General features: G+C 37.9%; 1 protein-coding gene and 1 non-coding gene across 5 annotated transcripts; both read right to left on the reverse strand.

Annotated features, from left to right (window-relative positions):
* Positions 1 to 106: 106 nt before the first annotated feature.
* On the reverse strand, positions 107 to 14,768 carry LOC142363000 (E1A-binding protein p400-like). Of its 4 annotated transcripts, XM_075434678.1 has the most exons (22): positions 14,712 to 14,768; positions 13,520 to 13,683; positions 12,019 to 12,185; positions 11,504 to 11,665; positions 10,368 to 10,663; positions 9,620 to 9,822; positions 9,347 to 9,519; positions 8,148 to 8,344; positions 7,640 to 7,690; positions 7,187 to 7,298; positions 6,628 to 6,772; positions 5,776 to 5,859; positions 5,257 to 5,385; positions 4,769 to 4,813; positions 4,497 to 4,650; positions 3,746 to 3,987; positions 3,413 to 3,583; positions 2,801 to 2,937; positions 2,243 to 2,321; positions 1,616 to 1,735; positions 892 to 1,079; positions 107 to 609 (listed from the first exon to the last, which is right to left on the reverse strand). In XM_075434678.1, exons 11-22 carry the CDS (start codon positions 6,742 to 6,744, stop codon positions 534 to 536), a joined length of 1,542 nt encoding a protein of 513 aa, XP_075290793.1. In that variant the 5' UTR covers positions 6,745 to 6,772; positions 7,187 to 7,298; positions 7,640 to 7,690; positions 8,148 to 8,344; positions 9,347 to 9,519; positions 9,620 to 9,822; positions 10,368 to 10,663; positions 11,504 to 11,665; positions 12,019 to 12,185; positions 13,520 to 13,683; positions 14,712 to 14,768; the 3' UTR covers positions 107 to 533. The 4 variants fall into 4 exon arrangements, with proteins under 4 accessions (XP_075290793.1, XP_075290795.1, XP_075290796.1 ...); XM_075434680.1 differs by lacking the exon at positions 12,019 to 12,185; XM_075434681.1 differs by lacking the exon at positions 7,640 to 7,690.
* On the reverse strand, positions 8,827 to 8,964 carry LOC142363075 (small nucleolar RNA SNORA49). Its single transcript, XR_012765464.1, has one exon. It is a non-coding gene; the product is annotated as a small nucleolar RNA SNORA49 (small nucleolar RNA).
* Positions 14,769 to 17,183: the final 2,415 nt, after the last annotated feature.

A 17,183-nucleotide genomic window follows, 5' to 3' on the forward strand; every position in this document is an offset into this window, starting at 1 on the left:
GGGTCGTGCTGGCGGACGGGCGAGCGGGAGCTGCGGGCAGCTCTCGGCGCCTGTCGGGACAGACGGGCGGGAACGCGGCACAGCACGCGCAGGAAGGGGACTCGGGGACAGGGCCGAACATCAGCCTTTATTGTCGTGCAGAGACGGGGGTGGCGTAGCCCCGCCGGGAGTCGGTTCGGTCCGGGCAGGTGACGGCCACTCGGCCTTCAGCAGGCAGCGCGCTGACACTTTTCTTCACGATTCAGTGTAAAAATCCACAAAGACGACTTGCCTGCGTGGGGCACGACCTGGAGCACCGGCGCTACAGCCCTCGTACGGCGCGAAGGGAGAAGAGCAAGCAGCCGAGTGCTGCTCTGGATTGCAATAGAACACTGCCAGAACAGCTGGGCAGAGGGCAGCCACAAAGCAAACCCAACTGGCACCTGCTCGGTAACGACACTCGGCTCCCGTTCACACCGCGGGCTTCTGACGCAGGAGGTGCCCAGCTCGCGGAGCGCAGAGGTCGGAGGCTGCCGGGGACCTGCACCCCGCCATCACGGTGACAGCCGCGGGGATGACGCTGGCGCTGGCACCACGACCATGGGGTCCTGGAACTTTCTGCTACTGAATCTAAAATTAAATTTTAGATTAATATTGGTTATATATATATATATATACACACACAAAGATGACTGTTCAAAATTCTATGTAATTAAAATTTAATTACACTGAAACAACACAGCAGCTGGGGATATACTGTTTTCTAAACAGTAAAGGACTTCTGAAAGGCTATTCTCCCATCATTTTCACTTACCGTCAATAAATTCTAAAGTGAGCAATGCTATTTAACAAAGATTTGAGGATTTATTTTCAGTAGCAAAAATGAACTGAAAATCAGAAGTAGAAGGTTACCTGATATAAGCGGAGTCATCAAAAAGCACTGCACAGCTGTCAGAGTGACCGTTACAACTGCTGCTGTCAAACGCTTCTGCTTGAAAAAACCATCCAGGGGCTGTGGGCTCCAGCTGTGCTGGCATAGTGGGTACCACGGGCACCTGCTGAAATGCAGCTATGGCTGGAGAGAGTGCACCTCCTGAAGCCTGAAATGTCATAAAACACAATGTATTTTCAACATTTACAAGCGTTCTAAAGTGATGACAAAAGAGGGTGTGAAGTTTTATGTCTTCCACTGAGGGAGGTAAATACACTGAACAAGTACAATCATATTAGTACCATAAAATTACATTTGTTCCTCTCTCTACACGGAATTCCTTTTTCAGCATCATAAAATCCACTTTGGAATGAGGCCCAAAATCCTGTATCTTTAAGAAAGAGCTTGTCTATAATTACTCTTTGAATAGTATTATCATATCCTTGAACAACAAGACCGTATTTTTTAAGTAACATTTAAGTCCACTCAGCTGAGCTCAGATAAAACGAAATGTTCCTGTTACTCAGTTCTCCAGATCTGCTGAGATTTGATACACACAGCCTCAGCAAAGTCAAAACAGATGCCGTAAGTGCACATGAATCTGGGCTTACAGATCCCTTCGGCGGGGAGGAACATATTTCTGTGCCTGCAACTGCAGGAGTGAATGGAATTCACACACCACACAATTGCGGATTTGTTTCTCACCTGCGTTTCCCCCTGTGGCCGACACTGGCTTTGAATTTGCTCCACTGTTTGTTCCTCTTCTTGCTTCTGACCAGGCTGTTGCTCCTGCAGTTGTGGAGCTATTTGTTCCTCAGTCAACACCTATGACAAGAGAAGCAGAGGAAGGGAAGGGAGGCAGAAATCACAGCAATAGGTTTCTTTTTAATTGTTTTAATTCTGAATAGAACAAAAACATGACTGTTGCCATGAAGTCATGTAAATATTTCTCCTGAAATGAATTCCTAATTGTCTATACTAATAATTGCAGCAGAAAATTCTGACAAGAAGTTATTCTATGTCACGGTTGCCTGCTTCTGATGTGGCTAAAATGCCAAAAAATGAGACAACCACAATACAGTAAGGGAATAGATCTGGCAGGGACAACTGATAGCTGGTAGCTTTGATGCACTGATAAAGGGGCTTAGGCAGTAAAAAACCATACTGAAAAATTTTGAGTCTTGCAAAACCTGGGTAATTTTTCCTTATTTCCAGCCTTTTTCATTGTTTTTCCAAGAAAAAGTAATTAAAAAGTATTTGAAACTGGAAAGAATTGAAAAGTTATTGAGAAAAAGGTACAGAATGGAAGTCATCTGGAAAAACTGAACGGACCTTTTCCTGCATCGTCATAGGTTCTGCACAGATGGAAACACCTTCAGACACAGGTAGCAGCTTTTCATAGTTGTCTGTGCTGAAAGTAAATGAAGTAGCTTAAGCTAGCTTATTTTTATGCAACTTTTTAATATTGATGGCATTTTAACACAAAGAGTTTTAAAATTCTGTGAAAGGACTCTGCAATTAAGATTTGACAAAGCTGGTGATTAGCAGAGAACTCCAGCCCCTTCTTTACCTACAAATCTGACAGCTGTATGATTAGACCTGAGAAAAGAGTTGAGGAAAGCCTGGGCTGACCCTCCTGGTAAATCACAGGGAACAATACTGAAGCCCTTCAAGCCTTTCTTTACATCAGCACAAGCACAGGTTTGATTCTTTGGTGGTACACGCACTACTGTAACTTAAGGCTGAAGGTCATCAGAGCACCTCTGACAAGAAATGCCACTGTGAAATACATTTCTGCTTAAAAGAAAAAGATTTAATCAATCAGGCCACTAAACTGATTAAATGTTAAATCTAGGAAAAAATTATCATTGACAGTAGACGTAAACTTACAGAAACCTATTTGAGGAACTTCTTTTTCTAGCAGTCATTGTCATCAACTCAAAGTGATTCATATAGATTTGAGTACGCTCAGAAATATGGTCCTTAGCATAGGCTTGTCTAACACGAAGAGGATAACCACCTATGTTCTGGAATAAATAGAAATTGAAGGCTTAGCTACCAAAAATAAGCAGTCATAAGTGACCTGTCTCGAAAATCATAGGTTGCAATAGTCTTGACTGAAGACAATTCATATCCTGACACTTAAAGTTAAAATAAATAGCACCCCTTACTTATTTTTAATATACTGATGGTGATAAGTGATACATCCAAGGTCATATCATTGTCACAGCATTGGTGAAATTCATTTTCTTAAGTGTACGAAAACTATAATAAATATAACCCATAGCAGTCATACTGACAGGGGAAGATACTTACTAGCATTTGCTTGTATACCAAGCTATTCAAAATTCTAAAATATAGTTATGATTCTGCTTACTAAACACTTGTGTAAGTCCACTAACAGCAATAAGGAATTTAAAAAACAAAACAAAACAAAAAACCAAACCCAAAAAACCCCACCGAAGTCTTCATAGTGTAATGCCCTTTTCAACTTAAACTCACCTTTTCTCCTGGACCTGCAAATGCTGTTATGTAGCGATTTTGGCATTGCTTTGGGGAGCGATAAACATAGTTACAAGAGTTAACAAGATCGCTGACAAAGTCCCAGTTTGCTGTCTGTGCTGGTGACACAATAGCAAGGTTTAAAGGCGGTGCCCGTAGCTGTTTCACCGCCTAGGAGGCAGAGAGAAATCAAACCAATGCAATGTTTCAAATAAATGCTTTTCGTACGTGCACAAGCATGCATAATCCTGTATTAATCAAGGTCTATGGATGCTGTAATAAACTTCCAAGTAAAAAGATTTTGTAGTCAATAAAAACAAAATACCAACTTACTTTTAACAGTGTCAAGTCTTCAGCAGTCAGCCATGCGGGACTGTCTCGCCCCACATCAGCAGCTGTTTTGATGCGAGCTGACAAAGGTCTTGCAAAACAGGCTTGCTGTTTTACCAAGAGGAGGGTCTTCTGAGCTTTGCTCTTCTGTCGTGTTTTCAATATTCTTGGAGTCACTCGATCGAAAAGCGAAGGTGGAGGAACAACCAACCTTCTATGGCAATTCTTCTTTCTCTCACCTGAAGCTAAATGACAGGAGACAGTTGTTATCTTCAGTGAGAAAGGAACTTTTTGCAACAAGATCATGTCAAAAAAATGATTGCTGAAAATCATCTGACTAACGATAAGCCTTTTGCAGTACTTTTCTGAATGCAGGTGCCTTCAACCTATGGTGCCCTAGTACAGTATTTGACTGGATCAGTCATTTTTACATAGCTTCTCGCTTCATTAAGAAAATAAGCTTTAAAACAGACCAAATGGACACAGAGGAGTCTCATTGCTTTACTCCTGCTCATTTAATTCACCTGTATTTCCAATTCATAAGGACAATAGCAAGTTTCCACAGTGCACTCCCTCTGTTCTCACTCTACATTTGATCATTTTGTCTGAGCAATTTCAAGCTTAACAGAGATAATGGTACATGCATGACTAATTTTTTTAAACAAACTTAAAGATGTTCTTGCAAAAGAGTTTTCATATGGTTTCGCACAAAAACATAACCACACTTTCCCATGAAATTTCGAATCCAACTTACATGACAAATCTGTTCTCTGCCGCTTATTCCCCCTCCTGACAAACAGAGGTGGAAGCTGGGACTCTGGAATCGGAGTACTACTGTACATCAGGCACACAACAGAGTCAGTGTAGACATCATCATGATTCTCAGGTGGAACTAGGGGAGTCCAAAGCTTCAAAAAAAAAACCCCAACACAAAAGATCAACAACAACAACCAACCCATAGCTTGCCATTAATTAAAGTATTTTAGGTAAGGTTTCCTTCAGACGAAATAAAGGCTACTGACTTACAGGCATTATTTCTGTTACTCCATGCAGGCCTTCACAGACAAATTCCTGTGTGAGAAACAAGGAATTTTTGACACCTCAATACATCATCCAGCCCAGAACACCACATTTAGAAATATAAGCTTGTTTGCAATAACTATAATTAAAAAACAGTTAGGAAAAAAACCCACATATTTTAAGGAATTAATCTTAATTTTCAAAAGGCAGCACATTTTTCTCAGTCTCTTCCTTCAGTTATTATATACCTTGATACATAACTGTGCAATTCCAAGTCAACCTACAAACCGACAGTCCTCCTGCTAAAACAGCAACCTGCTATTCCACAGTTAAAACTGTCCAGAGTGACAGCTTCAATTTCAAGAGCACAATACTTGTGCAAGGGTACAAGACCAGTGCCATATGAACCCAACAGACATCCTTGAAGACATGGTTCATAGTCACAACACGCAACTTCTTTGAAAAGCAGAGACTTCGAGAGCCCTTTCTGTTACCATGTTATAAGCATCCTCTCTGGTATAGGTTAAGAGTTCCTCTTTCACTTCCTGCTGAAATTTTTCTTCTGCCTTTTCCAGCTCCTTGGCATGTGGATACTCCCATTTTGTATTTGCAGTTTTTGACTCCTTTTAGGAAGAAAATTTGTACACTTCAAAATATTACTGCTTTTCACAATAAATACGCTAACAGCAGTAAATTGCCACAGATTTGAGTCTAATGACTACATAATAAATTCACATTTTGTAGGCCAGCAGTCATAGCAAAGTTAGTTAAATGGAGTTTTCATTCTTGGGTAAGGCCTCATGCCAGTAGAGACAGAGGGAAATGTGTCTACCTGTTAATTAGGAAACAGTGTGTTTTTAGGCCACGATCATTTCAGGCAAAATTTCAGTGCTCATAAACAAAAGACCAAACAAAAACCCCACATAAACAAACAAAAAAGAAAACCTGACAACATTTGGGGTTTTCTGTTTCATTTTTATTAATTACTTGGGAAATGAAATATAGTCGCTTACCTTGCTGACTTTCTGGTTTTTTTGATCATTCAAAGTATGAAACAATTCCAAGAAATTCAACGCATACTTTTCAATTGGCTTAAGCTGTTCAGAAAAACATTTTGACACACTCCTAGTTATTTAGCTTTTGAATTAGAAACACATAAATAACAAGAGACTTAAAAACAAGCAGGAAAAAAACCCCAACTAATAAATTTATTTACTTTAGTTGCAAGTAATAGCACCATAATTAAGGTAGAAAAGAGACCTAAGGACCAAAAATCTGACATTCTTGTCCCTAGCTAGTCTGCTTACGTCCCACCAGCCTCACCAAGAATAGGCTCCAATTACTGGCTTCCATTTTCCTGACCGAAAAAATAAATGAGAATCCCATCTGAGTTATTATGCACACTCTTGACTGGTTGTTAATAAGCAAGCTGCTAACTGGGTTCTGCACAACTAGCAAAAGGGAAACGGAGATACTCAGAATCCCACAGAACTTAGGGAATGCTAAGAATAGTAATTTCATTGTTAAGAAGAAACAGACCCAAGGCCTTTAAGAAAAAGCACAAGTATATGGCAAAGCACAGGACTATAAAACAGTTTTATATCACAGGATACAATTTAGTTCAATGCACTTCACAATCCTGAGGAGAACATTTGGTGACTTAAATGTTTCAGTACGTGAACAGATATATCAAAAAGCTCAGAATAACTCCCAGGATTGTTTTTCAGTATTTAAGTTTGCACAGAACAGTTTCATGTAAATGGAGTGGAAATGAGGCACTTTCTGAAAGCCATTCAATTGTTGCATAGGAACGTAAATTTCAAATATTTCTAAAGGTTTACATTAAGCAGGAGAAATCATCGTACCTGATCCACAAAGCTAGCTAGCTCTTCTAACGGTGAAGGAACCATCATATTTCTTGACTCATGCAACTCTGAATCTATGTCATCTCTTATCTCAGATTGTGTCTCTTCAGTAAACATTCTGGAATTCTCTTCTCCATTTTCAGAGCTAAAGACATTATGGAAACATGTGTTCAAGTATTCAGTAAGACAATGTATGATGTCAAAAGTTTTTTAATCATTCTGAATTTGAGTTTAGAAAAGTCAGATTACAGATACATTTGACACCTTTTGCTGCAGGAGATGTTCTGGTTTGATTAAAACAATGCCAAAAATAGTGAAATTTTATCATTGAAAAAAACACAGATTCCTTTCTAGATATTTTTATCTTCTGATTTTCTATAGGAGTTAACAATTCAGGTTTCTTACTGATTTCAAATGTGATCACATACCACTGGCCCCAAAACAAGTCTGAAAATAAATATAAAATTAGATAATGTTTAAAATTCTGACTCTGATCTAGTAAACCACTGATTTTTCACATATCATTAAAGAACCACCCACATGCGTAAGGTTACAGTACCTGAGTTAAAAAGTCTGTTGAACAATCATCTCCCTGAGCTGCCACTTCTTGAATCAAATGGTTGATACCTTTTTTCAACAGCCTCTCTTCGACAGAATTACCACTTATAAGCCTGTAAAACAAAGAAATTCATTAAATACTGTTCCCTGGAAAATGGTGACACTTTCTGAAACTCAACTGCTGCATTATCTAACGCTCCTTGCCTACAGCAGTGAGCACCAACACTCATTTAGGGTCCATCAGGTATTTTCATAGGAAGTTTTGTATTTGTTTTTTTAGTTTCTTAAAGGAAAGCTTTCTTTTTACATCTGATTTCATATTGTCATAACACTATGTTCTTTTAAGTTCTTATTTTCAAAATGAACAATACACAGCATTGTCTTCTATACAATTGAATTTTTTAAAAATCCTTACAACAGCAGGGTATTTGCTAACAGCACCACCCATGCATACCTGGCCAGTGGTGTAAGGGAAACAAGAGATCTCCTCTCCTCTCAGCACGTCCTTCCAGAAAAAGAAACAGTAACTTGAAAGAAGCTTTCAAATACTTCTTAGAACTACATGATCATCAGCATCTCATCATTGGTGGATTTGAAATCAAATGATAGACCATCAAGAAAGACATTTATTGCTTATCAAGAGCAGAAAACACCCACAGATACTAATGTTTGTTTTGATTGTCCCAACACAGAAATCCAGATGGCTTACAAGAAGGAAGTGGGAGGGAAAGACAGGAATGGAGGATACAATAAGGGAAAGGACAGGGCAGGGTTTTCATTTTCCCTTTAGTCTGGAGGGAAGAAGTATGTCTGACTGATCCAATCTTTAAAGGGGTCTTAAAAGACCAAATGACTTAAACTAAAAGGACGAGCTCAACTAAAAATCCTAGTTTCACCTAAAAACATCTTCCCTCTATTTTTGATTTTAAACCACCTATACTATTTCTTAGTGTAAAAGTCACCTGTATATGTGAACATCTCTGTCTCTTGCAATTTTATTACACCATTCTTTAGCCTTTGTATCCATCAGTGGATCTAAATCAGTGTCATAAAAGACAACAGCATTCGCATCTACATGGCTGACAGCTGTGGAAGGGGTGTGGGAAGAAAGAATAGCACAGAAGAATCGCTTGTCCTGATTGAAGTTTTTTATTGATTCCTAAAATGAGGAGAGAAGCAACTTAATTACAAATTCATATTAATAAAGCATAAATCTCTAAGCAAACTTTTGTACAGAATGAGATCAGAAAAATTGCTTTCTTATTACTTCCCCAACCTACATTAAGCATGCAAACATTTTAAGTTATCTGCCTGCCCACATTATAGATCTACACAATTCAAAATTAATTTGTGTACCATTAAAACTATTAATTTGCGGTGCAGTCAAACAGACAAAAATCTAAAGATCTATTACAGTAGTCACATTATGGCCTATGACCAAGTACACCTGATCAGGTTATGACATTCTGTGCGTGCTTCATCGTTTGCCTTGTCTATTGACCAAATTGAATCCCTTCCATTGTGCTGTCTTGTGTTGCTTTAAGGCAAAGTATTCCTTTATGTTTTACACTGCATCTGACAGAAAGCTTAACAATGCAATTTGAAATAAAATTTTAAAAATAATAACTTAAGTACATTGTTAATGTTTGCTCAAATTGTAGGCCCCAGAGGATACTGAGAATCTTACTGGGGAGGGAAATGAGCATACTTTCAATTTATCCTCAGGCAATGCCAGGGCACTCTACAAAAAACAAAGCCCCTGGAGTAAGGCTGAGGAAATGCCAACAGAAAAACAGCAATTACCCTTAAAGACCTAACAATGTAGATAGCTACAGATAATGAAAGCAAAAGCAATTAATCGAAATGCTGTTGTGAAATAAAATGTTTGTATTTCAAGCACAAATTGCTCATTACTAACGACAACTCGTGGCATACCTCTTGGAAACGCCCTGGATGCCTCATCAAATAGTAACATGATTGACATATTTCATATATAATTACATATTTTGTGCTACAGCCACATATATAATTTGCTTAAAGAATGAATGAAATTATGCAAATGAATTTTGCAAATGTATTTGTACTAAATGTATCCCTTTAGCATTTTCCCTCCCAATAAGAGCATATATTCTCTATTAACTTAAGTAAGAGGTCCTCTTACCAGATAATGCCAACTGGGAGCATCACTCTCACTAATTCTTATGTATGTGAGAAAATGGAAGTTCAAGAAAAGCTCCAGTATATCAAGCATTGGAATCATCTGCGTCAAAATCAACACACGATGTCCTCTCGCTTTCAGCTTCCCCAGCAAGACAGCCAGAACTTCCATCTTGCCTGTTTATATAAAATAAGAACTTGAAGGTTCTGCAGGTAGCATTCAACAATTAGAGAAAGCACATTCACACAGTTACAACAGGTGGCTTTTTTTTAATACCTGAATCACGCTGCACCAGTCGGGGATCTGGAAAGTGTAGAAAATGAGGCCTTGCTATCTGCTGCATTGAATGGAAGTAGGGAAGCATCTGTTCCTTTAGACTGAACTTCAAGACCTTCATTTCATGGGTGTATGTGTAAGGAGGATTTGCAACATACAAACGTGGAGGAGCAACAGCTACAGCTGGCAATACGCACAGATCTCTATAAAACAAACCAAAACTTTAACATACCATTTTTAACAGCTTGGGCTATTAACTACTCAAAAACAGTAATAGAGAAGCTTTATGGAAGCATAAAGGACCTGGCTAAAGGTAATTGAAAGTAAATCAGTAGATGAAGTTTTATGTTAACATCAAGTAAATGCAAAAACACTCAAGATCAGAACAAGACACGAGGAAATTACAACTATCCGTAAAGTTACCAAGATAAGCTGACTTACAACTCCTGCTTTTTTGGAAGCATTCACACAAAAAATACATGTCAAAATAAAGTAGAATTGCTGTATAACTAATAACAATTGCCATGGAACTATTAAGAGTTTTAAAATCTTAGAATGATCTGAAATTATACATCAGGGATGCAAATAGTACGCATAAAGGACATTTAGCCTGCAATAAGGATAAAACAAGGCAACTAATGTATCACTTTTAGCATTTTACAGTACTTTATATAAATACCCTGGTTTGGATGGTAGCATACAACCATCAAAACTGTGCAAAGAATGCAGACGGATTTATCTCAATTACCTAGTAACAACATCTTTCAGGGCGATCTGTTGCTGCTTCAATGTCAGAATGAGTTCTTGCAATGGATCCTTTAGAACCTCCGAAGTACTTGAATACGGAAGGCAATTTGCAAAGCCAGCCCAGCGCCATTTGTTAATCCTGGCAGAACAATGCTGAGAGATTTTTCTTTCACTGATCGAAGCGCAAATTTCCAACAAGTCTCTGCCATACAGGGGGGTTCTGGAACAACGGCGCTCATTCACAAAATATATTTTGTCCAGGTGTTCTTTTAGCTGTCTTTTTTCTTCTGTGATACCCTTTAAATTAAAAATTATTTTCTGAATATATTTTGACCAGATAAAGCTTATGCAAAACAGAAATTAATGCAAAAGAAAGTTGAAAATAAGGTTAATTTGGTTAATGTGATAGTCCTATGACTGATTTTGAAAGGAGAAGTGAGCAGGAGAAAAGCTGACAATTAAACTAGTATTTGTAATACAAGGACAGATGTTAGGTTTGGTATTTTAGTAAAAAATAAATCTGCTTTCCTACTTCATGCCTATTGGCAAAAATATAATGGGACTTTCAAACTACCACTGTAGAGTCCAGTAGTACAGATGGATGAGACCAGTTGATGACAATATTCTATGCGATTTAAAAATTAAAGCTTTGACTATCTCAGTGAACAGATATGCACACATGAATCTTGTAAACTATACATTGTTCAAGATCAAGTATATACTCTATCATATAAAGAGTTAGCATAATACCTGAATTGGACACGAAAATGTAGATATTGATTTAGATTTGGTGCTCAAGTCATCCACTGTCACATTAATAAATTCAATTTTCCAGGAAAGCAGCAAGACAAGAAAACTATTTTAATGAAGAAAAATAATTTAATTTCACAGACACATGATATTACAATATAAGGATATTGTAGCTTCTAGAATTTCAATTTCTGAATAGTTAAGAAATGGAAAAGCCAAAAAAATTGAGATCGAGGTCATTAATGAGTTTTATTGAATTTCATGCTCCTCGAGGAAGAAACAAACTTAAAGACAGGCAAAAGATTCACTCTATAAAAAAAAAAGGGTGGGGGGGGGAAGGGAAAAAAAAAGAGAGAAAGATGCAAACAGAAACATGTAGCACCTTACCTTGATGCTTCAGAGACTGTCCACCAATCAGTCCACAGAATTGACTGTAAGACAATGTAAATGTTTTCCCTCTAAACTGTAATGTTACAGGCTTCTCTGGCTGAGCAGTTCTCACTTGTGCTCCAGTTGTTGAAGCCATTGAGTCAAGTACTATCTTGTTGGCTGTTAAGAGAAGACAAAAAATGTACAAGATTTAAAAGTAAGAATTTCCTCACTGTACACTGCAGGATTTGAATGCTTATCCCACGCATCTAGTGTGCCATATTTCCAATGAAGGGCAATTTTACTCCAGACATAACTCTTAGGTTGCACTTAACTGCAAACAGACTAGGTCTCCCTCTGATACTGGGTGTTCTTAAACTACACATGAAATGTTCTTCCCCTCAGTATCACTGACAGACCTATAAAAATCCAGGATGATTTCCTAGATACAGTTTGACTGGTATTTCACATGTGTACTCATTTGATTTGACAATGTACAAACTTTGCTTTGGTTTATTATGTGTACAACACACCTTTCTTAAGCTGACTTTCTGAAAACATGGCAAGTCGTCGTCTTTGTATTTTCACATGATGATCTCCCATAACTGTTGCTGTGTTCACTGCCTGCTGCAGCTGAGACCTTGAGAAGTCTCTAGTCCTACCTTCGGGTTTCTGTCCATACTGCACTGGTGTAAATAACCTAAAAATTAACAAATCATCTTTCTACACATAAAAATACATACATGAGGAAGTTGTTAAGCCCTTCTTCTACACAACAGTACAAAAAGTTCTAATAGGAAATCAAGTTAAAAAGCAAATTACTAATTACTTTAGTCAGTAATCTGAGCTAGAAGAGGTACGCAGCTGCAGAGCACACAGCAGGAGGGATTCTGCTTCTCTCAACATGCAGAGGAGAGACAATATACTGTAAAATGCAAAGTACATCAAATGCTCTGAGGCTCCAGTCTTCTCTGAAAGACTGTTGGGGGGGGGGGCAGTACAAGCATGACCAATCTCCCATACTGCTTAATCATCTTTGGAGTCTGGAGACAGCAGGAAAACTCCCCAAAAGATGCTAATAAGGATCAAATTTCTTAATGGAGCTAAGTCTTAACTATGGCTAGGTGCAACATAAGCACGAAAAGCTGGGGATCTCTACTTCCATGCATCTTCAGACAGTCTGGTTTTAAAAACATACTGCAATTGTAAAGGCTGACTTCACAGGAACGATTTCATGTATACTACTTCAGGGAAACTAAAGCTGTCTAAATGGCAAAAGAATGAGTTCTTTTTCTGCTTTACATATATATATTTTAGCTATAGCTCCCAATTCCTACATTTCATTATCTGACAAAGCTCCCTTCTGGCAGAACTGCCTAATAGAAGTACCGCAGGACATCCTTCTTGCCACCTGTTACACAAGCCGTCCTGGGCTTCAGTAACCATATTCTGCTTTTGTCAGATTAATGTACTGTAAAATATTTAAGTATACATTGCTCTGAGGTATTCTACAGCAGAATTACATTTGCTCCAAGACTGAAAAATGAACCCTCCCAACTGCTCTTCAGAGAGAAGAGTCACTAGCAGAAACAAAAGGTCAAAATTTAGCAGAGCACCTTTTTTCCCTCCCCTCCGCCCCTCAAACCCTCCCCAAGACTTCTTTAAGTGCTTTGCAAGCACATCATAGACTTAAAATTAATTAGAAGGAGAAGATTTAATTCTTCTGCTTTGGAAACTCTCCTGCAGAAGTCACTTCCACTGTTTGATCAAAAACACAACAGACTTCAACTCTATTGAGTTTGGCAGGAAAGATCACAACTGAGCCTTCATAAATGAAAAGAACTATGAAGTGGTAAAAAGCAGCCTGCTTTCCCTCAGGAGACTGGCACACAGTCTTTAGCAGCAATCAGTTTGGAAATAAAAGACAGCAAGAAAAACAGACGCTTCTGAATGAACCCTCTCAGCCCCCACAAATATTGCTCACATTCCCCTGTTACTGAAAATCGATGAATCAATCACTGGAACACTGCATACCTATTTGGTTTGAGCTTCACCGGCTCAAGTCCGTGTGACGAAGGAGAACAGTAGATCTCTTCAATAAGCTTCCTAGTTACCTTCAGTTTTGGCAGTATTTGTGCTTCGTAGCAAGTCATTTGGTTTTCCATCCCAATCACATCAAAGAGAGACCAGTCTGTATGCTAAAGTGACAAAAAAAAAAGAAAAGAAGAAAAAAAAACAACCTAAAGAAATATTCTACTACCATTCATTTGCAGTAAAAAAAAAAAAAATAGTATCTATAATACCACATTATCTGAGAATTATTAAAAAGCTTACAGCTGATACCACAATTAAACCAAAACATAGAAGAGCCAAGTGTCACAGGATTGTGCAGAGAGCAGCTGCCGTTACTTTAAAAGCTTTCAGCAACCTACACCACGAAAATAGAGCATTAAGCTCATGTTACCAAAAGTCAAAACCAGGACAGCACCCTCAAGTTACAAGCCCTGCAGTTAATTCAATGCTTGTAATCAAAACATTTGCCTTTGTAGAACTGGCATTCCAGACTCATCCATTCCTGCCTGGACACATAAACCCTATTTCCTCCACAAGCCTTTGACACTCACCCTGTCCCCCTGCCCCAGATGATTTTTCCACAAGGCGTAAAGAAGTAACTACTCAAATTTCCCGGGACACATAATGCTACTGTTTTAGCTTTGTCCAGTCTTTCTTAAGCCTCTAGTATTGCTGAAACCACTAGAATAAAAACGATTAAATCCCTTGCAATGTAACTTTCACAAACAGGCTACAGTTATAACTAAACTGTGGAATCTGATACAGCTTCTCATCTCCAGAGCTGTACACAGCTTAACTACTCCCTTACGGCTCCTCAGGACAGGAAAAGAATGGCACCTTTCCCTTGATTCCAAGACCTACCAGAATTGGTTAACTGGGAACTTTAAGCAGAACCAGAAAATGTTGAAAAACAGTCTGACCTTCTTTGACAGAGACAGCGAATTCCCAGGACACCTACTAAATTCAGTACTATCATAAAGTCAGTGGTTATTGTTTATAGTCTTAGCAGTTGCTTCTAAAAATAAATGAATTAGCAATTCAGATTTTGAAATTTAATTGGAACATGAATTATGTGGAAGAAATTTTATGTCCTAAGCCACCTGCTCTCCCAGTCAAATCAAGTCAAGCACAAGAGAATTACTTCCCTACTCACCTTCCAAAGATCCCATCCTAATGCGTTCAGCACTAGAGAAGCAGTTGTAAACTCCAGTGTGTCTAATACAAAGGAAGAACTTGGAAGCCGGAGACCTATCAGATCAGGATGGTTGCACACCCTTAGCAGCTGTGTCAGAATGTTGAGGACACTGACAAAGTGCCTGCTTCTAAGACATTCTTGACTTCTGTTATTTAAAATTAAAATATAATTTAAATTATCTTTTAAAAACAGGGCTTTTTAGGAGCTTAGGTCTTTCTGCATGCTCAAATTGTTTTTCTGAATCAATCTGATAACACCAAGTTATCAAACTTAGAAACGTATGAGTTTAAAAATGCAGTCTTCCATTCCTCCAGCTTCACAAATTCACACAAACTTTTAATAATTTATAGAATAAACTCTGATTTTAAAACCCACATTATCATAAACCTGAGTTTCTCAAACAGCCGCTCTATTTCAAATGAAAATGACATTAGGTAATATATGGAACACATACTGCCAATATTATGGCTGTGTTTTAATGCCTGGATAAATACCACTTTAAATTATCAAATTCACCGGAAAATACAAAGTAGACCCATCAGAAAAGCAAACTAAAATATAACCTAGAATGTTCAGTTCCTAAATAACTTAAGACCTAAATTTAGACAAAAACTGACACACGCTTGATTGTCTAAGTTATAAATACAGAATACAGTGTTTTGTCCCATAATCTGCAAATACTGTTTATTTATGCTTCTTTTCACCTTGTAAAACAATTAGACATAAAAAACCAAACGTGGAAAGAAGAAATTGCTGAATACAATTACCACTTAGCACAGAACATGATTACCCTGCGCAGCACTATGATTATGCCACGTGCTTTAATCTTTAGGCTTGCCCATGACTCATTTAAAAATAACATACTAGCAAACAAGCTCTCTTTCCGTAACTGGAATGGTTCCTAACTGCAACTATGAATGAACAATTAAGAAATACTTAATAGATGTACCTTGGTTGAGACAAGATGTCTTTATACATTGACTTCTGCCGATTAGAAAGAGTACATGTCAGCACGTGCTCATATTTCCTTGGTAACTGCTTCTCAACATGAATTTTTGACCTCCGCAAAATAAACGACTGCACTACCTAAAAGAATACAAAACAATAACTTCCTAACTGTATTTCCTCTGAGAAAGAGATACTAGCATTAAGACACTATCCCCAAGTGGGACGTACTCTCTGCAGTCTCATTGCCACTCTCTGGTGATGATCTTCATTCATTTCTGCAGATGGTACCTTCGTAAAATCCAGATGGGATTCGGAAATCCCTGGAATCAGGAAACAGGCAATGGCCCACAGATCTTTTAAGGCAGCAGGTGGAAGCATATCCATCAAAAGTAAACGATGATGACTGTGAACAATGAAGATAACAAGATCTATTTCATAATATAAATTATATAACAGCAAGAAAATTAAAAAAACCCATGCAGTTATAAGTACTGAAATTATTTCAGAAAGTAACCGATAGACAAAAGCAAGAAGAAAATCTTTAATGAATGCTCCACACCTCCGGAGATTTAATATTTTATCCCAGTGCTCCTCTGTCAGATTATTACCATTCTGCCTCTCATCTAAAACTAGGTACTTCCATTGTACTTTCATGAATGCCTCATAGTCTTCAAAGAATTGCTTGCAGGAGGCAATACATACATTAAAGTTGTTGAGGTCAGTCCATTCCTGCAACATAAAAATACAATAATACTAAAGGCTTTTCTGGTGGATTTCAGAGCAAAGATTATTAAGTGTTTCTTCTTCTGAGATTAAAATAGATTATCTTTCGCTTTATCCCAGTGCAGTTCTTCAAAGCTTTCAAAGTCCCAAAAGGGAAGAGCACGCTCAATTTAACTCTCTAGTTCTGATGTTTGAAACATTACATAAAACATCTTTAACAGAAACTGTTTTTTTTAATGAAGAAAAAACATTTCCCACAAAACACAGTAGACCAAGTCTCCTAGTTGTCCACAAACTATTGGCAATGAAAAGCCATCTTACCTTACATGTTTTTAAATTGTTCCTTGAAAAGTTTGGACATGTTTCAGAATACCCACACTTGTTGTTACAGGTTATCAATAGTATTCATACTTAATGGATAAATTCTAATCTCTAAGATTCATACGTGTCAGTCTTTAGGTAAATTCTACCTGGAAGTATCAAAATTATGGACTTGATTGCAGAAGCTGTCAATGTGTGAATTAGCATCCTACTATTTGCTTTCAAAGGCAAATAAAAAAAATTAGAAACACAAGACACAAAGTTAAAATTGCAAGAATGAAAAGTCACTGAACTAAAGGAATAAAAATGATCAAAACTATGGAAGTTTCATTAATTTTCTTTTGCTTTGCTCAGGTCACAAGGCAAGAAAAAGTTATTATATGATATATACGGCCCAATTCTACAAACTTGAGAGAGAAGTGAAAAATTGCTAGTAAA

This window comes from Opisthocomus hoazin, chromosome 13 (assembly GCF_030867145.1).
Source record: "Opisthocomus hoazin isolate bOpiHoa1 chromosome 13, bOpiHoa1.hap1, whole genome shotgun sequence".
Taxonomy (NCBI): Eukaryota; Metazoa; Chordata; class Aves; order Opisthocomiformes; family Opisthocomidae; genus Opisthocomus; species Opisthocomus hoazin.